Source organism: Tachyglossus aculeatus, chromosome 4, assembly GCF_015852505.1.
Source record: "Tachyglossus aculeatus isolate mTacAcu1 chromosome 4, mTacAcu1.pri, whole genome shotgun sequence".
NCBI lineage: Eukaryota > Metazoa > Chordata > Mammalia > Monotremata > Tachyglossidae > Tachyglossus > Tachyglossus aculeatus.
The window spans coordinates 116,220,059-116,245,738 of NC_052069.1; the positions used below are offsets into that span (position 1 = coordinate 116,220,059).

The following is a 25,680-nucleotide window of genomic DNA, read 5'->3' on the forward strand; positions in this document are numbered from 1 at the left end:
GGTGCGGGGAGTTAGACACGGAGCAGACCAGGGATACGTGGGGCTCCGGAGCTTCACACTTGGAACGATTCCTCCCCTCTCCAAATCCCGCGTCTTCCCTTCCGCTGTCCGGACGGACAGGTCTGCTGATCTTAGCAGGCAGAGCTGTAGATTTTGCAGGTGAGGCAACTGAGGCCCAGAGAAATGAAGTGACTTCATTCATTCAATCGTATTTATTGAGCGCTGACTGTGTGCAGGGCACTGTACTAGGCGCCTGGGAAGTACAAGCTGGCAACATCTAGAGACGGTCCCTACCCAACAGCGGGCTCACAGTCTAGAAGGGGGAGACAGACAACAAAACATATTAACAAAATAAAATAAATAGAATAAATATGTACAAGTGAAATAGAGTAATAAATATCAAACGTCTATACATATATACAGGTGAATACGATTGAAAGAGTGAATGGACTGTACAGCTGTTGTGGGCAGGGTACGTGTCTACCAAATCTGTTATCATCATCATCATCATCATCAATCATATTTATTGAGCGCTTACTATGTGCAGAGCACTGTACTAAGCGCTTGGGAAGTACAAATTGGCAACATATAGAGACAGTCCCTACCCAACATTGGGCTGCCCACAACCTGTGGCTTTTCAAGGATGATCACTGGCCAAAATGATTTCTAGCTCGTGGCCCATATTATATTGTGCTCTTTCAAGCACTTAGTACAGTGCTCTGCACACGGTGAGCGCTCAATAAATATCACCAATTGCCTGACTGGAAGGACCAAACCCCGCTGATGGCCTAGGGCAAGACAGTTCCCTCATCTGTAAAATGGGGATTAAGACCGTGAGCCCCATGTGGGGCAACCTGATTACCCTGCATGTACCCCGACTTGCCCACGGTCACACAGCGGACGGGTGGCGGAGCCGGGATTAGAACCCAGGACCTTCCGACTCCCGGGGCCACCAGGTCACGCAGCTTCCCGCACCCAACGCCTCCATCACAGAGCGCGGCCAGCTCCGGGGGGGCTCGGTTACCTGTGCCGTAGTCGATGCGGGTGGAGTTCCCCACCGACTCCTTCAGGTAAACGGCCACTTCGGGTACCGCTGCCTCCAGATGTTTGGGGACGACGGCGGCCACTAACCTTTCTGCTTCCTGGAAAAAAAAAAATACGCTGACAGTCGGAAGGCCATAAGAAAAAAAATTAGGGTATTTGTTGAGCGCCTACTATGTGTAACGCTGGGGCAGATACAAGGTAATCAGGTCGGACACAGGGTCTAAATAATAATAATAATAATAGTGATGGCATTTATTAAGCGCTTACTACGTGCAAAGCACTATTCTAAGCGCTGGGGAGGATACAAGGTGATCAGGTTGGCCCACGGGGGGCTCACAGTCTTCATCCTCATTTTACAGATGAGGGAACTGAGGCCCAGAGAAGTGAAGTGACTTGCCCAAAGTCACACAGCTGACAACTGTCAGAGCCGGGATTTGAACCCATGACCTCTGACTCCAAAGCCCGGGCTCTTTCCACTGTATGGATGGCAGTGTGTGCCCCCCAATCCCGGGTGACACCAATGACACCAGTACTCTGCTCTGCTGCCAGTGGCGCTCCTGAACCCCCACTTGCATTCATTCATTTAACTGAATTTACAGAGCACTTACTATGTGCAAAGCACTGTACTAAGCACTTGGGAGAGTACGATATAACCATAAACGGATACATTCCCTGCCCACAACGAGCTTACAGTCTAGAGGGGGAGACGGACCTGAAGCTAACTAAATAACCGGAACCCATCCGAACCCACAGTTAACACCCCAAGCCTCCCCTCTACATCCTTAACATTTCCTGCGGTGACATCCTTTAACATTTTCTGCGGTGACCCATCACGGACTGTTCGTCCATGAGTTTATCCAAACCCTTCTTGGGCCTGCTACCGTTGTGCGGGGAAATGCTTCCTTTTTGTTTGTTGGCTTTGAAGCTACCACTTGCACAATAATAATAATCATGGTATTTGTTAAGCACTTACTATGTGTCAAACACTGTTCTAAGCGCTGGGGTAGATACATCAGGTTGTCCCACATGGGAGCTAAGTTAAGTTAGTTAGTTAAGTGATTTGCCTGAGGTCATGCAGCCGATAAGTGGCGGAGCCGGGATTAGAACTCACGACCTCAACATGTCGAAGACTGAACTCCTTGTCTTCCCTCCCAAACCCTGCCCTCTCCCTGACTTTCCCATCTCTGTTGACGGCACTACCATCCTTCCCGTCTCACAAGCCCGCAACCTTGGTGTCATCCTCGACTCCGCTCTCTCATTCACCCCTCACATCCAAGCCGTCACCAAAACCTGCCGGTCTCAGTTCCGCAACATCGCCAAGATCCGCCCTTTCCTCTCCATCCCAACCGCTACCCTGCTCATTCAAGCTCTCATCCTATCCCGTCTGGACTACTGCATCAGCCTTCTTTCTGATCTCCCATCCTCGTGTCTCTCTCCACTTCAATCCATACTTCATGCTGCTGCCCGGATTATCTCTGTCCAGAATCGCTCTGGGCATGTTACTCCCCTCCTCAAAAATCTCCGGCGGCTACCAATCAATCTGCGCATCAGGCAGAAACTCCTCACCCTGGGCTTCCAGGCTGTCCATCCCCTCGCCCCCTCCTACCTCACCTCCCTTCTCTCCTTCTCCAGCCCAGCCCGCACCCTCCGCTCCTCTGCCGCTGATCTCCTCACCGTTAGGCCTCGCTCTCGCCTGTCCCGCCATCGACCCCCGGCCCACGTCCTCCCCCAGGCCTGGAATGCCCTCCCTCCGCATGCCCGCCAAGCTAGCTCTCTTCCTCCCTTCAAGGCCCTGCTGAGAGCTCACCTCCTCCAGGAGGCCTTCCCACACTGAGCCCCTTCCTTCCTCTCCCCCTCGTGCCCCTCTCCATCCTCCCCATCTTACCTCCTTCCCTTCCCCACAGCACCTGCATATATGTATATATGTTTGTACATATTTGTTACTCTATTTATTTTACTTGTACATATCTATTCTATTTATTTTATTTTGTTAATATGTCTGGTTTTGTTCTCTGTCTCCCCCTTTTAGACTGTAAGCCCACTGTTGGGTAGGGACTGTATATGTTGCCAACTTGTACTTCCCAAGCGCTTAGTCCAGTGCTCTGCACACAGTAAGCGCTCAATAAATCCGATTGGTGATGATGATACATCAGGTTGTCCCACATGGGAGTTAAGTTAGTAAAGTTAGAAGTTAAGTGACTTGCCCGAGGTCACGCAGCCGATAAGTGGCGGAGCCAGGATTAGAACTCACCACCTCAGACTGCCAAGCCCGCGCGTGGCCAGGGAAACTTCCCTCTTCCCAGCAGTAATAAAAGGGCACCCGTTCCCTCTCTCTGGCTTCAGGGGGTTCGGTGAAGAACGATTCCATGCTCACCCCATCCTCCCCCTTCTTGATTTTGTAGACTTCGATCACATCCCTCGCTCTCAGCCGGTGTCCTTCCAGGCTCCTGACCCTTCCCATTTACGCTCGTCAAGAAGATTTTCCAATCCCTTCGTTGCCCTTCCCTGGACCCTCTTTATGCGGGTCACTTCACTTGCTGCCCTTCCTCAGAGAAGCAGCGTGGCCTCCCAGAAGGAGTCCAGGCTCGGGAGTCGGAGGACCTGGGTTCTAATCCTGGGCAAGGCGCTTCATTTCTCTGTGCCTCAGTTTCCTCAACTGCAAAACGGGAATACCTGTTCTCCCGTCTACTCAAAATGTGAGCCCCATGAGGGTCAGGGACCGTGTTTGACCTAATGAACTCGGGCCTGCCCCAACACTTAGAACATTGTTTGACACATGGTAATACTTAATACCATAATTTTTTGGTTTTTAAGTGAGGAGCTGCACACGTGAGCAGTTGCAAACGAAGCAGCGTGGCTCGGTGGAAAGAGCACGGGCTTTGGAGTCAGAGGTCATGGATTCGAATCCTGGCTCTGCCACGTCTGCTGTGTGACCTTGGGCAAGTCACCTAACTTCTCTGAGCCTCAGTTACCTCATCTGTAAAACGGGGATTAAGACTGAGAGCCCCACATGGGACCTGATCACTTTGTATCCCCCCCAGTGCTTAGAACAGTGCTTTGCACATAGTAAGCGCTTAACAAATGCCAACATTATTATTATTATTATTACTACTCTGGGTGTAGGAGAACAGTGGTTTTATACGGTGGTGAAACTCCTCTGCGTTTTGCTTGGTTTTAAAAATAATAACGATGGCATTTATTAAGCGCTTACTATGTGCAGAGCACTGTTCTAAGCGCTGGGGAGGTTACAAGGCAATCAGGGGGCTCACACTCTTCATCCCCATTTGACAGATGAGGGAACTGAGGCCCAGAGAAGTGAAGTGACTTGCCCAAAGTCACACAGCTGACAACTAGCAGAGCTGGGATTTGAACCCATGACCTCTGACTCCAAAGCCCAGGCTCTTTCCACTGAGCCACGCTGCTTCTTTTCTATTCCCTTCTTGATGCACCTGTTGCTGCACCTCGGACCAATGACTGAAAAGTCAAAAATGTCTCCAAAATGCCCTTCCCGAGATGAGTCCGATATCTCCAGACGTGATCTGGAATATTTTTCTTAAAGTGAATTTTTTTTGGCCCTTCTCACACTGACGCTTGCCTGCCATTTTCCAGCCCACGTAGTCTATGAAGGTCTTCTTATAGTCTCATTATCATCTGCAGGGAATTTCACTACCCGGAAGAACTTGGAAATTTCACTACACGGTCCTTCTTCCGCATGATTGACGCAGGTGATGTTAAAGCTTTCTGAGGGCAGGGAACGTGTCTATCAATCAATCAATCGTATTTATTGAGCGCTTACTGTGTGCAGAGCACTGTACTAAGCGCTTGGGAAGTACAAGCTGGCAACATATATCAACTCTGTTGTACTGTACTCTCCCAAGTGCTTAGCACAGTGCTCTACACACAGTAAACGTCGTGGGAGATCGATAGTCCAGACCAGGGGGAGGAGGACTGACATACGCCCTTCTCAACTCCCTTCCCCTGACCAGAATTCCACCTTCACACCTTGGGTGCACTTAATAAATTAAATAATTACCAACCCACCAATTGTATTATTTACCAACTCTATTTTACTTGTACATATTTACTATACTATTTATTTTGTTAATGATGTGCATTTAGCTTTAATTCTATTTGTTCTGACGACTTGACACCTGTCCACATGTTTCGTTGTCTGTCTCCCCCTTCTAGACTGCGAGCCCGTTGTTGGGTACGGACTGTCTCTATATCAATCAATCAATCAATCGTATTTATTGAGCGCTTAATGTGTGCAGAGCACTGTACTAAGCGCTTGGGAAGTACAAGTTGGCCACATATAGAGACGGTCCCTACCCAACAGTGAGCCTATATATCACCAAATTGTACTTCCCAAGTGCTTAGTACAGTGCTCAGTAAGCGCTCAACAAATACGATTGAATGAATGAATTCACTGAGTGGTCAGGGCACTGTACTAAGCACTTGGGAGAGTACAACCAAATTAGAAGACATGAGCCTTGCCCTCGAAGAGCTTATAAACTAGTGGAGGAAATGGACATTATAATAAATTACAGGTGGGGGGAGGGAGGTTTGTCACTTGCCTGTTGTGTGATCTTGGGCGAGTCACCTAACTTCTGTGGGTCTTGGTTTCCTCTTCTGTAAAATGGGGATTAAACACCCACTAGACTGTAAGCTTCTTGAGGGCAGAGAGGGTGTCAACCAACTCAATTGTGCTGTACGGTTCAATCAATCAATCAATCGTATTTATTGAGCGCTTACTGTGTGCAGAGCACCGTACTAAGCGCTTGGGAAGTCCAAGTTGGCAACATATAGAGACGGTCCCTACCCAACAGTGGGCTCACAGTCTATAAGGGGGAGACAGAGAACAAAACAAAACATATTAACAAAATAAAATAAATAGAATAGATATGTACAAGTAAAATAAATAGAGTAATAAATACGTACAAACATATATACACATATACAGGTTCTTTGCACACAGTGAGCACTCGATAAATTCATTCATTCACTCAATCGTATTTATTGAGCACTGACTGTGTGCAGAGCACTGTACTAAGCGCTTGGGAAGTACAAGCTGGCAACATCTAGAGACAGTCCCTACCCAACAGCGAGCTCACAGTCTAGAAGTGGGAGACAGACAACAAAACAAAACATATCAACAAAATAAAATAAATAGAATAAATATGTACAAGTGAAATAGAGCAATAAATATGTACAAACGTATATACATATATACAGGTGAATACAACTGAATGAGTGAATGGACTGTACAGCTGTTGTGGGCAGGGTACGTGTCTACCAAATCTGTTATATTGTACTCTTCCAAGCACTTAGTACAGTGCTCTGCACACAGTGAGCGCTCAATAAATATCACCAATTGCCTGACTGGAAGGACCAAACCCCGCTGATGGCCTAGGGCAAGACAGTTCCCTCATCTGTAAAATGTGGATTAAGACTGTGAGCCCCACGTGGGACAACCTGATTACCTTGCATCTACCCTAGCGCTCGGAACAGTGCTTGGCATATAGTAAGCGCTGAACAAATACCATCATTATTATTATTATTCCTTCCTCTCCCCCTCGTCCCCCTTTCCATCCCCCCCATCTTACCTCCTTCCCTTCCCCACAGCACCTGCATATATGTATATGTGTTTGTACATATTTATTACTCTATTTATTTATTTATTTTACTTGTACATATCTATTCTATTTATTTTATTTTGTTAGTATGTTTGGTTTTGTTCTCTGTCTCCCCCTTTTTAGACTGTGAGCCCACTGTTGGGTAGGGACTGTCTCTCTATGTTGCCAACTTGGACTTCCCAAGTGCTTAGTACAGTGCTCTGCACACAGTAAGCGCTCAATAAATACGATTGATTGATTGACTGATTGATTATTATTATTATCCAAATTCAAAAGCCAGAGACTGGTGCCGACCAGGAGGGGGCAGCAGAGACCTGTCAGGGATTCCATTCCCCTGCTCCTGTGGAGAATAATAATAATAATAATAATAATAATAATAATAATAATGGCATTTATTAAGCGCTTACTATGTGCAAAGCACTGTCCTAAGCGCTGGGGAGGTTACAAAGTGATCCGGTTGTCCCACCTGGGGGGGGGAGGGGGGGCGGGGGGGGGGCTCACAGTAAATCCCCATTTTCCAGATGAGGGAACTGAGGCCCAGAGAAGTGACTTGCCCAAAGTCACACAGCCGACAACTGGCGGCGCCCGGATTTGAACCCACGACCTCGGACTCCAAAGCCCGGGCTCTTCCCACTGAGCCACGCTGCTTCTCATATCCATGGGACACTGACGGGAGGGAAGGATCTGAGGGGAAATTGTAGCATCGAGCAGTGAGGGAAAAACGTTATCCCTTACTTAGAGAAGTAGCGTGGCTCAGTGGAAAGAGGCCCGGCTTCGGAGTCAGAGGTCACGGGTTTAAATCCCAACTCTGCCACTTGTCAGCTGTGTGACTTTGGGCAAGTCACTTAACTTCTCTGTGCCTCAGTCCCCTCATCTGGAAAATGGGGATTAAGACTGTGAGCCCCCCGTGGGACAACCTGATCACCCTGTATCTATTCTATGGTAGTCTATCTAGTCCAGTCTAATCTATTCCTATTCTCCATTTACACCCACTCTTTTGGAGAACTCACTCCGCTCCCATGGCTTCAATTACCGTCTTGTATGCAGTTGATTCCCAAATCTACTTCTCCAGCCCTGATGGCTCTTCTGCTCTGCAGTCTCACAGTTCCTCCTGCCTTCAGGTTACCTCTAGTTGGATGTCTCACCGACGTCTCAACTTTCACGTGTCCAAAACAGAACCCCTCATCATCCCACCCAAACTCTGTCTTCCCCTTGACTTTCCCATCACTGAAGACAGCCCCACCATCCTTCGTGTCTCACAAGCCCATAACCTTGGCGTTACCCTTTACTCATCTCTCATTCAATCAATCAATCATGTTTATTGAGCGCTTACTGTGTGCAGAGCACTGTACTAAGCGCTTGGGAAGTACAAGTTGGCAGCATACAGAACACAGTCTAGAAGGGGGAGACGGACAACACCACAAGTAGACAGTCGTGTGTCCCCAGGTTGGCACTTCCCTGGGCCCGAGCCCTTGATTTACCTGGCGGCAGGCTCTCTGCCATCTTCCTCCTGGAGCCGGTCAGGCCGAGGGCGGCCGTTTTCCCTCTCACCTCTCCCCTCTCCTTCCCGTCCTTTCCCGCGGGAGTGGCGGGAATCTTCTGAAGTTTAACCCACTTAATCTGTTACTAAATTCTGGAGGTTAAACTTTCACAGTATGGCTAATATCCTCCTGTTCCTCTCCATCGCCGTCACATTAATCCAAGCTTTTCCCACTTTGATTGCTGCGTACGGCGTCCTTGCTGAATCTCCCTGCCTGTAAGCCAGACTACACTCATTTTCCTGCAAACACATCCCATCCGAATTTCCCCATTCCTTAAGAAGCTCCAGTGGTTGCCCATCCACCTGTGCACCTAACAGAAACTCCTTACTACTGGCTCTGAACCATTCAATTATCTTGCCCCTTCCTACTCTTCTTTGGTGCTTTCCTACTACAACCCTGCCTACACACTTCACTCCTCTAATATCAGTGTACTCACTGTACCTGAGACTCATCTATCTTGCCCCCCATGGCCTGGCACGCCCTTCCTCTCCATATCCAGCAGATGATCACCCTCCCCACCCTCAAAGCCCTATTGAAGGCGCGTCCCCACCAAGAGGCTTCCCTAAGCCCTTGTTATCTCCTCTCCCTCTCCCTACGGCGTCACCCTTCCACTTGAATTTGCACTTATTATTCTCTCCTAGACTGTGAGCCCGTTGTTGGGTAGGGATGATCTCTATTTGTTGCCGATTTGTACTTCCCAAGCGCTTAGTACAGTGCTCTGCACACAGTAAGCGCTCAATAAATACGACTGAATGAAGGGAGCAGATACAGGGAAATCGGGTTGTCCCATGTGGAGCTCGCAGTCTTCAGCCCCATTTTACAGATAAGATAAATGAGGCACAGACAAGTTAAGTGACTTACCCCACGTCATAAAGCGGACAAGTGCCAGAGCCGGGGCTGAACCCACATCTTCTGACTCCCGAGATCGTGCTCTTGAGAAACAGCGTGGCTTAGTGGAAAGAGCCCGGGCTTGGGAGTCAGAGGTCATGGGTTCTAATCCCACCTCTAGCCACTTGTCAGCTGTGTGACTTTGGGCAAGTCACTTCACTTCCCTGTGCCTCAGTGACCTCATCTGTAAAGTGGGGACTAAGACTGTGAGGCCCACGTGGGACAACCTGATCACTCTGTATCCCCCCCAGCGCTTAGAACAGTGCTTTGCACATAGTAAGCGCTTAACAAATGCCGACATTATTATTATTATTATTATCCCAGCACTTAGAACAGTGCTCAGCACATAATGAGCGCTTAATAAATACCATTCTTCTTCTTGCCGTTAGGCCGTGATGCCTCTCTGAGGTAAGTGCTGACTCTGTGCCAAACCTTGTCCTACGCACTGAGACAGATCCAAGATAACTGGATCAGGCACAGTCCTTATCCCACATGGGGTTCCCACTCTAAGTAAGAAGGAGAACTAGAATTGAATCTCCATTTTACAGATGAGGAAACTGAAGCGCAGAGAATAATAATAATGATGGCATTTATTAAGCACTTACTATGTGCAAAGCACTGTTTTAAGTGCTGGGGAGACTACAAGATGATCAGGTTGTCCCATGGGGGGGGGCTCACATCATCATCATCATCATCATCAATCATATTTATTGAGCACTTACTATGTGCAGAGCACTGTACTAAGCGCTTGGGAAGTACAAATTGGCAACACATAGAAACAGTCCCTACCCAACAGTGGGCTCACAGTCTAAAAGGGGGAGACAGAGAACAAAACCAAACATACCAACAAAATAAAATAAATAGGATAGATATGTACAAGTAAAATAAACAAATAGAGTAATAAATATGTACAACCATATATACAGTCTTAATCCCCACTTTACAGATGAGGTAACTGAGGCCCAGAGAAGTTAAGTGACTTGCCCAAGGTCACACAGCTGACAATTGGCGGTGCCCAAATTTGAACCCATGACCTCTGACTCCCAAGCCCAGAAGTTAAGTGACTTAATTAAGGTCACGCAGCAGGCAAGTAGCCGAGCCAGGATTAGAACCCAGGTCCTCCGACTTCCGCCACCGGCCCCCAGAGCTAAGAAGACACCATCCGCCAGGCCTGAAAAAGAGCCAGGGGCCCCTCACCTGATCCAGCTTGGAATACCAGGTCCTGAAGGCCTTGTTGCCGAACCGGGAAGGCTGGTCCATTGGAGGGGTCTCATCGATCCACTGGTCCAGGGTGTTCAGAAGCGCGATCAGCTTGTCGATGGACTGTGACGGCAAGAAGAGACAGAGAGCAGAGAGGGAGCGATCGGCAGACCAGCCCCCGACGCTAGCGGGTCAAAGGGCCCTGGACTCCTCGGGGCATCGCCCAACCGTCTCTTCAGTTTCTTAGGGCATTTATGAGAATGAGTGGGGCCAAAGGTAAGACGATGTGGTGAGCTCTGTGTCCAACTTCACTACCTTGTAGCTACCCCGGTGCTTAGTACAGTGCCTGATGCATAGTAAGCACTTAACGAATATCACTCCCTCTGCCCATCCCTCTCTTCTACCCTTCAAGGCCCTACTGAGAGCTCATCTCCTCCAGGAGGCCTTCCCAGACTGAGCCCCTTCCTTCCTCTCCATCCCCCGCATCTTACCTCCTTCCCTTCCCCACAGCACCTGCATATATGTTTGTACATATTTATTACTCTATTTATTTTACTTGTACCTATCTCTTCTATCTATTTTATTTTGTTAGTATGTTTGGTTTTGTTCTCTGTCTCCCCCTTCTAGACTGTGAGCCCACTGTTGGGTAGGGACTGTATATGTTGCCAGCTTGTACTTCCCAAGCGCTTAGTCCAGTGCTCTGCACACGGTAAGCGCTCAATAAATACGATTGATTGATTGATCACAATCATTATTACTATTACTAGCTCTTGGGAAGAGAAGTGACAGGTTGTGGGTTACTCCTCACCTGCCCATTAGGGCTGGATTCTAAAGCCCGGACACTTCCAAGCCTAGACAATGTCGTAAAGAGGAGCTCACCCTGAGCCGGTTGGTCCTCCCATCCTGGAGGGCAGGGAGAAATGGACAACTCCAGGAAGGAGTCCTTCACCAGGACACCCTCTCTGGAAGGAGCTCCTGTGGCCATCCTGGGCACAGGGGGTTAGGGCACCCAAGGCCCCAAGCTAAAGAGCAACTACCTGGAAGAGGGTGCAAGTTAGGGTGCAGGTCACCTCCGCCTGCTCAGGAGGCCCCTGTCGCCAAGACTCAAGGACATTCTGAGGTAAGAAAATACCTCGTAGGCGGGAGCGTCTAACGCAGAAGTTTCCGAGACAATTACAGAGTCGGGAAGAGCTTCGGTAACCGAGGATTGGCTCGGGTAATTAGACGGCTCCCCTCTAATTAACCCCCGTCCCCACCGCCACCCTGGCCCACCGAGAACAAAAGCCCTCTTCTGACCGTCCCCTCCAGGCCTTCATCCACGGCCCCGGCTCCTGAACCAGGGTGGGTGGAAAAGGCTTCTTCCCTCCACCACCAGCCCTTCCATGGAAGCGGGTAGCGGGATGGGCCCAGGTGGGCTTCCCAGCAGCCCGTCCGGCCCTTCTCACTCCAGCCCAGACTCAAAGTTGCCACAGTTTAGCATGTGTGCCGGGCAATCAGGCCGGGCCACCCCGCCCCACAGCAAGGGGCAATTGTTCTCTCTGTGGGAACAAGCGAGGAGGAGGGAAAAAAAAACACAAAACTGGGCCACAGGGAGGGGCAGGATTTGCCCAATGCCTCTGCCGCAGAGTCGGGTGACGCCAGCTAGTTCTAACCTCAACTCGGACCCGGCTGCCAACACCCGAGAGGCCTGACACCTATAATAATAATAATAATGCTGGCATTTATTAAGCCCTTACTATGTGCCAAGCACCGTTCTAAGCGCTGGGGAATTTACAAGGTGATCAGGTTGTCCCACGTGGGGCTCACAGTCTTAACCCCCACTTTACAGAGGAGGTAACTGAGGCCCAGAGAAGTGAAGCGCTTGGTACAGTGCTCTGCACATAGTAAGCCCTCAATAAATACGATTGATGATGATGATGGAGTGACTTGCCCGAAGTCACACAGCTGACAAGTGGCAGAGCCGGGATTTGAACCGATGACCTCTGACTTCAAAGCCGGGGCTCTTTCCCCTGAATCACGCTGCTTCCCTACTTCCCAAGCGCTTAGAGCACTTAGTACAGTGCTCTGAAGTGAAGTTGAACTGAACTGAACAAGTGAAGCCGAACTGGGGTATCGCGACCAGAGAGGCTGCTGAGGGCCCAACACGACGGCGGGAGGCAGAGGCCAACAGACAGGCCCCCTCGGGGAAAAACTGCCTCCGGGACCCCAAGCCTCGGAGCGAGGAGGGCAGCTCAGGTCCGCGGGGACCCCTCACTGTTCACCAGCTCTCCGGGACATCCCCAATCCACTCTACCCCCCCGACTAAAAAGACAAACGTACTCAAAGACCACGTCGGGAGGCCCTTGACGGGATGCGGGGGCTTACGCGACTTCGCCTACCTCGGAGACTTTGTAATCACAGGTCAACTTCTTCCCTTTCACCCCTTCGTTTAAGGTGAGGATGAAGCCAATGTAATCTGCATAGGCCTGCAAACAAACAGAAGAAGAAGATGGAGTCAGTTCCAGTCAGCACCACACTCCCGGCTTCCTGGCCAGCCCTTTTAGACTGTGAGCCCCCTTTTAGACTGTGAGCCCACTGTTGGGTAGGGACTGTCTCTATATGTTGCCAATTTGTACTTCCCAAGCGCTTAGTACAGTGCTCTGCACATAGTAAGCGCCAATAAATACGATTGATGATGATGATGATGATGATAGCAGCCTCTCCGGGGACTTGCTCTGGCAGCAGAGAACTTACTCAGGAAGCACCACCGGCCCTCAAAAGCTGCCAGCCTTAGTAGCAGTGAGGAGGCGAGGCAGGCCATCAAACCTGTTCCTAATGACCCCGGAACCAGGTGGCAAAAAGCAGCTTAGCCTAGCGCACAGGGCATGAGGCTGACAGTCAGAAGGATCCAGCGTCTAATCCCGGCTCCACCGCTTTTCTGCTGCGTGACCCTGGGCGAGTCACTTCACCGCCTCGTGCCTCACTTACCTCACCTGGAAAACGGGGCTTAAGACTGTGAGGCCCAGGCTGGGTCTAACCTGAATATCTTGCCTCTGCCCCAGCCCTTAGTACAGTGCCTGGCACATAGTAAGCGCTTAACAAATACCATTTTTTAAAAAAACACCTGGAAATCCTCAAATGGGCATGGGTCTAAGTTTCACAGGGGTAACAGTACTATTCCCCCTCAAGAAGTGGAGTCGGTACCCCGGCGCCCCACACCTCCCCAACACTCACCCTGCCCCTCCGATAGCCCTCTTCCATCCCCCCTAAGACCAACCCTCCCCCTCCTCCATTATTCCGAGCCTTACTAGGATGGCCACCGACGGAGACTGTGAGCCCGCTGTTGGGTATGTTGCAAACCTGTACTTCCCAAGCGCTTAGCACAGTGCTCTGCACACAGTAAGTGCTCAATAAATACGATTGAATGAATGAATACACCCAGAGAAACAGCAGTGTGGCTTATTAGAGAAGCAGCACGGCCTAATGGATAGAGCCCGGACCTGGGAATCAGAAGGTCCTAGATTCTAATCCCGGCTCTGCCACTTGCCTGCTGTGTGACCCTGGGCAAGTCACTTCCCTTCTCTATGCCTCATTTCCCTCATCTGTAAAATGGGGGTGAAGACTGTGAGCCCCACGTGGGACAAAGATTGTGTCCAACCCGATTAGCTTGTATCTATCCCAGCATTTAGAATGGTGTTTGGCACATAGTAAGTGCTTAACAATAATACCACAGTTATTATTATTACTGCTACCTGGGAAGTAACAGGTCACTCAGGTGTATTGCGTGGGGGGGTGGGGGAGGATCTGATCCCCTTCCCCACCACCCTCGCTGCTTTCCCCCTCCAGAGCCATTGTGCTTCCCTACCAGGTCCCCGGGAACCCCGGCACTGCTTCCAAGCTGCAGGGCTCGGCAGCGGAAGCCACAGCAGAGGGAAGCCGGGCATTTCAAACAAAAACCCTGAAATATAAAAGCGCCTGGAGCCACATCAGCCCCGGGCTGGCCACTCGAACGGCCACCCGAACCGCCACTGCCACTGCTCTTCCTCAATTTTCCCAAGACTGGAGCTGGAGGAGCAACAGCAAGCAGGATGGCGGCAGGTGGGGGTGGGCAAAGAGTGGGGCGAAGGGCACAGGTGGGAGCAGGAAGCGCTCCAGGGAGCATGGTGGGTGAGGAGGAGAGAGAAGGCACTGCGCCGATCCTACCATCAGCGCACCCTTCCTATTCCGCTGGGCACTTATTTCCCCGGTAAAAACTAAAAGCCAGTGGCTCTGCAACTTTGGCAGAACACAGGCCCCTTTTCCCTCGCCTCCGCTGCCCGTCGGCTGTGTCCTGCAACCTGGTCCTCCGTCCAACCCCACAAACTGGCCCCGAGTTGGGTAGAGGAGCCTCTGGCGTGCAAGATAATCTTTGCATCTCTTCTTATTGCCTTACCATCCCAAGCCCTCGTTCTTGAGACCCTGTAGGACCCTCCTCTCAGCTCACGTGTCCCTGCCCTGGCTCCCGCCCCTTCAGGACTGAACTGACAACCTCGATCCCCTGGAGGTGGCCAGAGTGCTCCTCTGCGGGATCCTCCCCCAAGACCGGCTCCAACAGTCCCCAAGGAGAAGCAGCAAGTCGGGTCGCATCTGGGCAGCCGGCTTTTTTCAACCTACTCAGGCCTCCTTCCCTGGGAGGCCTACACTCAGGAGGAAAGGCAATCTTGGATCCTAGCTCACTCCCTGACTGGCAGGAGTGATCCCGGGAAAGTTCCCAGCCTGGGCCGGGCCTCAGTCTCCACATCCTCTTTAGGATGCAAAGAGCGCGGGGATGACTGGAAGGTGACAGGGAACTAAGAGTGAAAAGAAACACAAGGACAAGACCAGATCCAACCACACACTGCTGAAGAGCAGCATGGCCTTGTGGAAAGAATCTGGGAGTCAGAGGGCCTGGGTTCTAATCCCAGCTCAGCCAGTTACTTGGGCAACTTCTCTGTCCCTCAGTTCTCCTACTTAAGACTGCAAGCCCATGTAGGGGAAGGACTGTGTCCAACCTAATTAACTTGCATCGGGCCCAGCGCTTAAAACAGTGTTTGACATAGTTTGACACATGAAAGTACCATTAAAAAAAAAAGGAAATGTTCCTTCTCTGCTCTCCCAAACTCTCGATCTTTCCAAATCTGGGAGATGAGCAGTTTTTAAGAACTGCTTGGTCCGAAGGGTTCGGCAGCATAAGAACCAGCCCTGGAGTCAACTCCGACAATCAGAATCCATGCCAGCAGGATCGAGGCATGTCAATCAGGCTCCTAGACTAGGGAAAAGCTGACAGGTTGGGTAGGTGCCGAGAATTAAAGTACTGGGTAAGCTGAAAACAGGCTCCAATAAACACAGGCTCAAGTACATCAGACCAGGAGATGCAAGAATTGTTTTCAACACCCCGGGAGATTTCTCCTTCTGAACAATAAACACCCTTCTCTTATTTGGTTTTTTTCCTCCAAACAAGCGGTCCTTAAATACCCGGACCAAAAAACATTGACAAAGAACTGAGCTCACCTATTGTCTATCAATCAGCTCCTCCAAGATCTTCAGGTGCTCCAAGGCCTGACAGCTAGGGAACACTCCCTCCTCCCTTAAAGGAAGACTTTGGGATGTTTCCCCTGGAAAGCCTTAGTAAGAGTTCAAATTCCTGCCTGGGTTAAGACTGAGGTTTCGGGGCACTTCTGCTTCAATGCCAACAGCCACGGAGAGAATCAAGGACTACAGCTGGGCTTTTAGTGCCTGACCCTCCATCATTATTAAATAGGAAAATTCAATAAGACGCAGTCCTCCAGTGAGTGCAGCAGAACGAGAGATTATCTCCGCTCTTGTTCTGAGGCAGCAGTAGTCACCTTTGGCTCAAATCCAATGGGGCTGTTTGAAACAAACATCTGTCTGTGACTGAGGGCTGCTTGCTGTAGAGATGGGAAACTGCGGACTCACTCATTTCCTCCTTAAAGCGTGGATGTCTGCAGCTCCACAGACATGACTGAGACCCAGAAGCTTTAGGGGCTGAGGAGGAGACCGGGCCACATCTGTATCTGGCAATAATTCAGCAGCTTTGGTCACACCCCTCTCCGGAGGAAAACCCCGACTCTCTTAGGGCAGAGGAGAGAAGACCTGCTCCTGTCCCCTCCCAGCCCTAAAAGGCAGGGCACGCTTAAAAGCAGGCGGCCTGGCCTGCTGGTCACATACCTGAGAACGTTTCCACTTCCCCATGTCTGGAACCATGTTTATCTCCTTCTTTGGGATCTTGAAGTTTTGAGTGACCAGAAGGGCCTCCTCAGAGGAGTCTGGCCAAGGAGAAAGAAAAGGTAAACATCCTTCACAGCAGCAGGACCATTTCCCCCAACCCTTTCCTCTTCCATCACTACCCACCTCCCCACCCCACTCTCCCGAAACGGGAGGTAACCTACTTCCAAACCCAAAATGAGAGTTTATGCCAACGTCCCACTTTCCATCGGTTCCTCTGACTAGAAAAAGAGCTACTCCATTTGTGGAGTCTCCTCTCCCAAGGCATCTAGACTGTGAGCTCGTTGTGGGGAGGGAATCTGTCTGCTGTTCTATCGTACTCTCCCAAACACTTGAGTGCTTTACACATTGGGAGCACTCAAATACGACCGAATGAATGAATCCTTCCATCGATAGGAAAGGGCCCGTCTCAGCTGCAGTCAATCCATCAATCGTATTTATTGAGCGCTTACTGTGTGCAGAGCACTGTACTAAGCGCTTGGGAAGTACAAGTTGGCAACATATAGAGACAGTCCCTACCCAACAGTGGGCTCGCAGTCTAAAAGTCCTGGTGAAGACAACAAGGGACACTACCACAAGGTCGTGTGACAAACGTGACACCAGACACGAGGCACCAGGTAAGCGAGACATACTTTGGCACAGAATTTGAGCCTTAAAATTTCCTCTCTCCTTCGTATGGTGCCAGTGAAGGCACTTGCAAACACAGCCTTCTCCTTCCTTGATCCAGAAGTACAAGACGTATACTACAGTCCACGGTATAACCCACAGTGGGTCTCTTGTGGGGGAAGAGGAAGAGAGGCTCTACCCCCATCCTGCCCCAAAGTTATTGTTTCCCTTCAGGCTGTAAGCTCACTGTGGGCAGGAAACTTGCCTATCAACTCCGCTGCATTGTACTCTCCCCCTAGCACTTAGTACAGTGCCCTGCACACAGTAAGTGCCCAATAAATACCACTGATCGACTGCCCTCCCGGGCCCCTTTAGACCGAAACGCCGCTTCCGCTCGACAAGACTCAGGGGTGGATGGCGCGGAAGAGTACGACTGGGTGTTTAAAATAAAAACATCCGACGTAAGGGCTTCTGGAGCTGCATTAATACCAATCAATCAATCGTATTTGAGCGCTTACTGTGTGCAGAGCACTGTACTAAGCGCTTGGAAAGCACAAGTTGGCATCATATAGAGCCAGTCCCTACCCAACAGTGGGCTCACAGTCTAGAAGGGGGAGACAGAGAATAAAACCAAACATATTAACAAAATAAAATAAATAGAATAGATATGTACAAGTAAAATAAATAAATAAAGTAATAAACATGTACAAACATATATACAGGTGCTGTGGGGAAGGGAAGGAGGTAAAGGGCGGGGGGAGATGAAGGGGAAAACCAGACCAGCTGGTTTTCACCTTACTCTTAACAGCCCTTTAAGGGCCTTGAGTTCATTCTGTGCACAAAGCATGGGATATTTCATCCCCAGTCAGACCATCCACTGTTGGGTAGGGACTGTCTCTATGTGATGCCAATTTGTACTTCCCAAGCGCTTAGTACAGTGCTCTGCACATAGTAAGCGCTCAATAAATACGATTGATTGATTGATTGATTGATCCATATTACTCCCAGCACTTCTCACCTCATGGCTAGAGAGTGAGTCTTTCTTAAGGAAACTCTCTGTAATTGTAACTTTTTTTTAGTAATTTCACCTGAACTATCTCCTCAGCTCCAGCCCCACTCCCCCAGACAGGTGCAGCTACATACCGACAGACATACACACCTACACACCTCACTCTTCACACCCACAGGGGAATCACCAGAGAGACGGGCAATTACTGGGGCAGGTAATGATGAGAAACCACTCGTTTTGCAGCTACGACCGGCTCCTCAAACTCGGAAGCCGTGGGGTTACTTTCTGCTGGGTCCCCGGCAGCGTCCCAGATTTCTGGGGTTCGGACAAAGCCGGCAAAAGGGGAAGCTCCTCGTACCACCTGCTCTTGCCCTACCTCCAGACCGCCCCGCAACAGGAATTTGGAATCGAGGTGGGAAAATCTCTTCTCTCTCCAAGACGCTTTTACCTACCATCCTTCTCTGAGGGGTTCCACGTTATTTTCGCCAACCTGGACCCAGCAAGTACGCTGAATAGCATGGGTTTTTTTTTTTTTTTAGCATTTATTAAGCGCTTACTATGTGCAAAGCACTGTTCTAAGTGGTTGGCGGGGGATCCCAACCCGATCTTCCTGGCACCACCCACCTTTTTATAACACAGTGGGCAACCCCTCTCCAGAAACGCTCCACAACTGGAGCCCGCCGTTGGGTAGGGACTGCCTCTATGTGTTGCCGACTTGTACTTCCCAAGCGCTTAGTACAGTGCTCTGCACACAGTAAGCGCTCAATAAATACGATTGATTGATTGGAGCTCGAGGGGGAGGGCGGCGGGCCCGGCCCTGGCAGGATGGGCTGGCAGGCAACGAAGCCAGGTGGCGAGGCCCTGTCTCAAAGGGCCTCTGGGTGAGGCTGCCATTCATTCATTTATTCATTTAATCGTATTTATTGGGCGCTTACCGTGTGCAGAGCACTGGACTATCAATCAATCAATCATATTTATTGAGCACTTACTGTGTGCAGAGCACTGTACTAAGCGCTTGGGAAGTCCAAGTTGGCAACATCTAGAGACAGTCCCTACCCACCAGTGGGCTCACAGTCTAAAAGGGGGAGACAGAGAACAAAACCAAACATACTAACAAAATAAAATAAATAGAATAGATATGTACAAGCAAAATAAATAAATAAATAAATAATAATAATGATGGTATTTGTTAAGCGCTTACTATGTGCAAAGCACTGTTCTAAGCGCTGGGGAGGTTACAAGGTGATCAGGTGGTCCCACAGCATATATACATATATACAGGTGCTTGTACTTCCCAAGCGCTTAGTACAGTGCTCTGCACACAGTAGGCGCCCAATAAATACGATTGAATGAATGGGAAGTACAAGTTGCCAACCCCCCGGGCTCGAGGAGCATCATGCCCACACGGTGGACGCGCCATAAACGTTTATTATAACAGCACATACACACAGACAACACACCCATAGACACACAAACACACCCCTTCCCCCCACCTCCATGACAGGGAGGGCAACTTCCCCCTCGCCAAGTCACAAAGACTGTGGACACACACACAATCAATCAATCGTATTTATTGAGCGCTTACTGTGTGCAGAGCACTATACTAAGCGCTTGGGAAATCCAAGTTGGCAACATATAGAGCCAGTCCCTACCCAACAGTGGGCTCACAGTCTAAAAGAGTGGGCTCACAGTCTAAAAGTGGGCTCACACACACACACACACACACCCCTCATGGCTCAGTGGAAAGAACTCGGGCTTTGGAGTCCGAGGTCATGGGTTCAAATCATCATCATCATCATCATCAATCGTATTTATTGAGCGCTTACTATGTGCAGAGCACTGTACTAAGCGCTTGGGAAGTTCAAATCCCGGCTCCGCCCATTAATCAATCAATCAATCATATTTATTGAGCGCTTACTGTGTGCAGAGCACTGTACTAAGCGCTTGGGAAGTCCAAGTTGGCAACATCTAGAGACAGTCAGTCCCTACCCAACAGTGGGCTCACAGTCTAAACGGGGGAGACTGAGAACAGAACCAAACATACTAACAAAATAAAATAAATAGAATAGATATGTACAAGTAAAATAAATAAAGAGTAATAAATATGTACAAACATATATACAGGTGCTGTGGGGAAGGGAAGGAGGTAAGATGGGGGGGTGGAGAGCTGGGTGACTTTGGGCAAGCCACTTCACCTCTCAGGGCCTCAGTGACCTCATCTGGAAAATGGGGATCATCATCATCAATCGTATTTATTGAGTGTGCAGAGCACTGTACTAAGCGCTTGGGAAGGACAAGTTGGCAACACAGGGGGATGAAGACTGTGAGCCCCACAGTGGGATCACCTTGTATCCCCCCCAGCGCTTAGAACAGTGCGTTGCACATAGTAAGCGCCTAACAAATCCCATCATTATTATTATTATTATTACCCCGGTCCTCTTCATCCACTCACTCAATCGGGAGCGCTGACTGTGCGCTGAGCACTGGACTAAGCGCTGGGGAAGTACAAACGGGCCCACAATCGATCAATCGTATTTACTGAGCGCTTACTGTGTGCAGGGCACTGTACTAAGCGCTTGGGAAGTCCAAGTTGGCAACATAGAGAGACAGTCCCTACCCAACAGTAGGCTCACAGTCTAAAAATGGGCACGCACACACACACACAAACACACACATACCCGCAGAGCACTGTACTAAGCGCTTGGGAAGTCCAAGTTGGCAACCTATAGAGACAGTCCCTCCCCAACAGTGGGCTCACAGTCTAAAGGGGGGAGACAGAGAACAAAACCAAACATACTAACAAAATAAAATAAATAGAATAGCTATGTACAAGTAAAATAAATAAAGAGTAATAAATATGTACAAACATATATACAGGTGCTGTGGGGAAGGGAAGGAGGTAAGATGGGGGGGGTGGAGAGCTGGGTGACTTTGGGCAAGCCACTTCACCTCTCAGGGCCTCAGTGACCTCATCTGGAAAATGGGGATCATCATCATCAATCGCATCTATTGAGCGCTTACTGTGTGCAGAGCACTGTACTAAGCGCTTGGGAAGTACAAGTTGGCAACCTATAGAGACAGTCCCTCCCCAACAGTGGGCTCACAGTCTAAACGGGGGAGACAGAGAACAAAACCAGACATACTAACAAAATAAAATAAATAGAATAGATATGTCCAAGTAAAATAAAGAGTAATAAATATGTACAAACATATATACAGGTGCTGTGGGGAAGGGAAGGAGGTAAGATGGGGTGGGGTGGAGAGCTGGGTGACTTTGGGCAAGCCACTTCACCTCTCAGGGCCTCAGTGACCTCATCTGGAAAATGGGGGTCATCATCATCAGTCGTATTTATTGAGTGTGCAGAGCACTGTACTAAGCGCTTGGGAAGTACAAGTTGGCAACACAGGGGGATGAAGACTGTGAGCCCCACAGTGGGATCACCTTGTATCCCCCCCAGCGCTTAGAACAGTGCGTTGCACATAGTAAGCGCCTAACAAATCCCATCATTATTATTATTATTATTACCCCGGTCCTCTTCATCCACTCACTCAATCGGGAGCGCTGACTGTGCGCTGAGCACTGGACTAAGCGCTGGGGAAGTACAAACGGGCCCACAATCGATCAATCGTATTTACTGAGCGCTTACTGTGTGCAGGGCACTGTACTAAGCGCTTGGGAAGTCCAAGTTGGCAACATAGAGAGACAGTCCCTACCCAACAGTAGGCTCACAGTCTAAAAATGGGCACGCACACACACACACAAACACACACATACCCGCAGAGCACTGTACTAAGCGCTTGGGAAGTCCAAGTTGGCAACCTCTAGAGACAGTCCCTCCCCAACAGTGGGCTCACAGTCTAAAAGGGGGAGACAGAGAACAAAACCAAACATACTAACAAAATAAAATAAATAGAATAGATATGTACAAGCAAAATAGAGAGTAATAAATATGTACAAACATATATACAGGTGCTGTGGGGAAGGGAAGGAGGTAAGATGGGGGGGTGGAGAGCTGGGTGACTTTGGGCAAGCCACTTCACCTCTCAGGGCCTCAGTGACCTCATCTGGAAAATGGGGATCATCATCATCAATCGTATTTATTGAGTGTGCAGAGCACTGTACTAAGCGCTTGGGAAGTACAAGTTGGCAACATAGGGGGATGAAGACAGTGAGCCCCACAGTGGGATCACCTTGTATCCCCCCCAGCGCTTAGAACAGTGCGTTGCACATAGTAAGCGCCTAACAAATCCCACCATTATTATTATTATTACCCCCGTCCTCTTCATCCACTCACTCAATCGTGAGGGCTGACTGTGTGCTGAGCACTGGACTAAGCGCTGGGGAAGTACAAACGGGCCCACAATCGATCAATCGTATTTACTGAGCGCTTACTGTGTGCAGGGCACTGTACTAAGCGCTTGGGAAGTCCAAGTTGGCAGCATATAGAGACAGTCCCTACCCAACAGTGGGCTCACAGTCTAAAAGAGTGGGCTCACAGTCTAAAAATAGGCACGCACACACACACACACAAACACACACACCCGCAGAGCACTGTACTAAGCGCTTGGGAAGTCCAAGTTGGCAACCTATAGAGACAGTCCCTCCCCAACAGTGGGCTCACAGTCTAAAAGGGGGAGACGGAGAACAAAACCAAACATACTAACAAAATAAAATAAATAGAATAGATAGATAAAAGTAAAATAAATAAATAGAGTAATAAAAATGTGCAAACATATATACAGGTGCTGTGGGGAAGGGAAGGAGGTAAGATGGGGGGGTGGAGAGCTGGGTGACTTTGGGCAAGCCACTTCACCTCTCAGGGCCTCAGTGACCTCATCTGGAAAATGGGGATCATCATCATCAATCGTATCTATTGAGCGCTTACTGTGTGCAGGGCACTGTACTAAGCGCTTGGGAAGTCCAAGTTGGCAACATATAGAGACGGTCCCTCCCCAACAGTGGGCTCACAGTCTAAAAGGGGGAGACGGAGAACAAAACCAAACATACTAACAAAATAAAATAAATAGAATAGATATGTACAAGTAAAATAAAGAGTAATAAATATGTACAAACATATATACAGGTGCTGTGGGGAAGGGAAGGAGGTAAGATGGGGGGGTGGAGAGCTGGGTGACTTTGGGCAAGCCACTTCACCTCTCAGGGCCTCAGTGACCTCATCTGGAAAATGGGGATCATCATCATCAATCGTATCTATTGAGCGCTTACTGTGTGCAGAGCACTGTACTAAGCGCTTGGGAAGTCCAAGTTGGCAACCTATAGAGACAGTCCCTCCCCAACAGTGGGCTCACAGTCTAAAAGGGGGAGACGGAGAACAAAACCAAACATACTAACAAAATAAAATAAATAGAATAGATATGTACAAGTAAAATAAAGAGTAATAAATATGTACGGGAAGGAGGTAAGATGGGGGGGGTGGAGAGCTGGGTGACTTTGGGCAAGTCACTTCACCTCTCAGGGCCTCAGTGACCTCATCTGGAAAATGGGGATCATCATCATCAATCGTATTTATTGAGCGCTTACTGTGTGCAGGGCACTGTACTAAGCGCTTGGGAAGTCCAAGTTGGCAGCATATGGTGTGTCCCCAGGTTGGCACTTCCCTGGGCCCGGGCCCTTGATTTACCTGGAGGCAGGCTCTCTGCCATCTTCCTCCTGGAGCCGGTCAGGCCGAGGGCGGCCGTTTTCCCCTCTCGCCTTTCCCGTCTCCTTCCCGTCCCTTCCCGCGGGAATGGCGGGAATCTTCCGAAGGGAAACCGAGCCCGCCGACGGCAACCGAAAATGACCCACGTTTCCCCCAACGGCCCGCGCGGCGGCCATATTTGTGCGGGGGGGGACGGCCATCTTGGTAAAGAGCGTTCGGGAAACGCCTCAGGGGCGGCCATCTTGGTAAAGAGAAGCAGCGTGGCTCGGCGGAAAGAGCCCGGGCTTTGGAGTCGGTGGTCGTGGGTTCAAATTCCGACCCTGCCAATTGTCAGCTGTGTGACCTTGGACAAGTCACTTCACTTCGCTGGGCCTCAGTTCCCTCATCTGTAAAATGGGGGTTGACTGTGAGACCCCCGTGGGACAACCTGATCACCTTGTAACCCCCCAGCGCTTAGAACGGTGCTTTGCACGTAGTAAGCGCTTAATAAATCATCATCATCATCAATCGTATTTATTGAGCGCTTACTATGTGCAGAGCACTGTACTAAGCGCTTGGGAAGTACAAATTGGCAACATATAGAGACAGTCCCTACCCAACAGTGGGCTATGCCATCATTATTCCCCCATCTTACCTCCTTCCCTTCCCCACAGCACCTGTATATATGTATATATGTTTGTACATATTTATTTATTTATCTATTTATTTTACTCGTACATATCTATTCTATTTATTTTATTTTGTTAGTATGTTTGGTTTTGTTCTCTGTCTCCCCCTTTTAGACTGTGAGCCCACTGTTGGGTAGGGACTGTCTCTGTATGTTGCCAATTTGTACTTCCCAAGCGCTTAGTACAGTGCTCTGCACATAGTAAGCGCTCAATAAATACGATTGATTGATTGATTTTACTTGTACATATCTATTCTATTTATTTTATTTTGTTAGTATGTTTGGTTTTGTTCTCTGTCTCCCCCTTTTAGACTGTGAGCCCACTGTTGGGTAGGGACTGTCTCTGTATGTTGCCAATTTGTACTTCCCAAGCGCTTAGTACAGTGCTCTGCACATAGTAAGCGCTCAATAAATACGATTGATGATGATGATTGATGATTAAAGAGCGCTCGGGAAACGCCTCAGGGCCGGCCATCTTGGTAAAGAGCGCTCGGGAAACGCCTCAGGGCCGGCCATCTTGGTAAAGAGCGCTCGGGAAACGCCTCAGGGGCGGCCATCTTGGTAAAGAGCGCTCGGGAAACGCCTCAGCGGCGGCCATCTTGGGGAAGGGCCGCGACCATTTTGGATTAGGGCAGTCGTTCAGTCAGTCCTTCAATCGTATTCATTCATTCATTCAATCGTATTTATTGAGCGCTTACTGTGTGCAGAGCACTGTACTAAGCGCTTGGGAAGTCCAAGTTGGCAACATCTAGACACGGTCCCTACTCAACAGCGGGCTCACAGTCTAGAAGGGGGGAGACAGACGACAAAACAAAACATGTGGACAGGTGTCAATCAATCAATCAATCGTATTTATTGAGCGCTTACTGTGTGCAGAGCACTCTACTAAGCGCTTGGGAAGTACAAGTTGGCAACATAGAGAGACAGTCCCTACCCAACAGTGGGCTCACAGTCTACAAGTCAAGTTATCAGAACAAGTAGAAATAAATCTAGATGCACATCATTAGCAAAATAAATAGAATAGTAAATATGTTCAAGTAAAATAGAGTAATAAATCTGCACAAATATATATACAGGTGCTGCGGGGAGGGGAAAGAGGGAGGGTGGGGGGATGGGGAGGAGGAGAGGAAAAAGGGGGCTCAGTCTGGGAAGTTTGATCATCTAAATGGGGTTATAAATAGTGGTAGAT

The 25,680-nt window shown here is 49.3% G+C and overlaps 1 protein-coding gene across 1 annotated transcript in view; it reads right to left on the bottom strand.

Moving 5' to 3' along the window:
• Nucleotides 1-23,968, bottom strand: part of PTPA (protein phosphatase 2 phosphatase activator) — a 56,301-nt gene extending 32,333 nt beyond the window's left edge. Inside the window, exons 1-5 of the mRNA XM_038745206.1 lie at nucleotides 23,807-23,968; nucleotides 16,493-16,590; nucleotides 12,685-12,771; nucleotides 10,304-10,429; nucleotides 1,025-1,142 (exon numbers count right to left, since the gene is read on the bottom strand). Coding sequence (XP_038601134.1) covers nucleotides 1,025-1,142; nucleotides 10,304-10,429; nucleotides 12,685-12,771; nucleotides 16,493-16,590; nucleotides 23,807-23,828 — 451 coding nt within the window. The 5' untranslated portion in view covers nucleotides 23,829-23,968. The remainder of the gene's footprint in view (nucleotides 1-1,024; nucleotides 1,143-10,303; nucleotides 10,430-12,684; nucleotides 12,772-16,492; nucleotides 16,591-23,806) is intronic.
• Nucleotides 23,969-25,680: the final 1,712 nt, after the last annotated feature.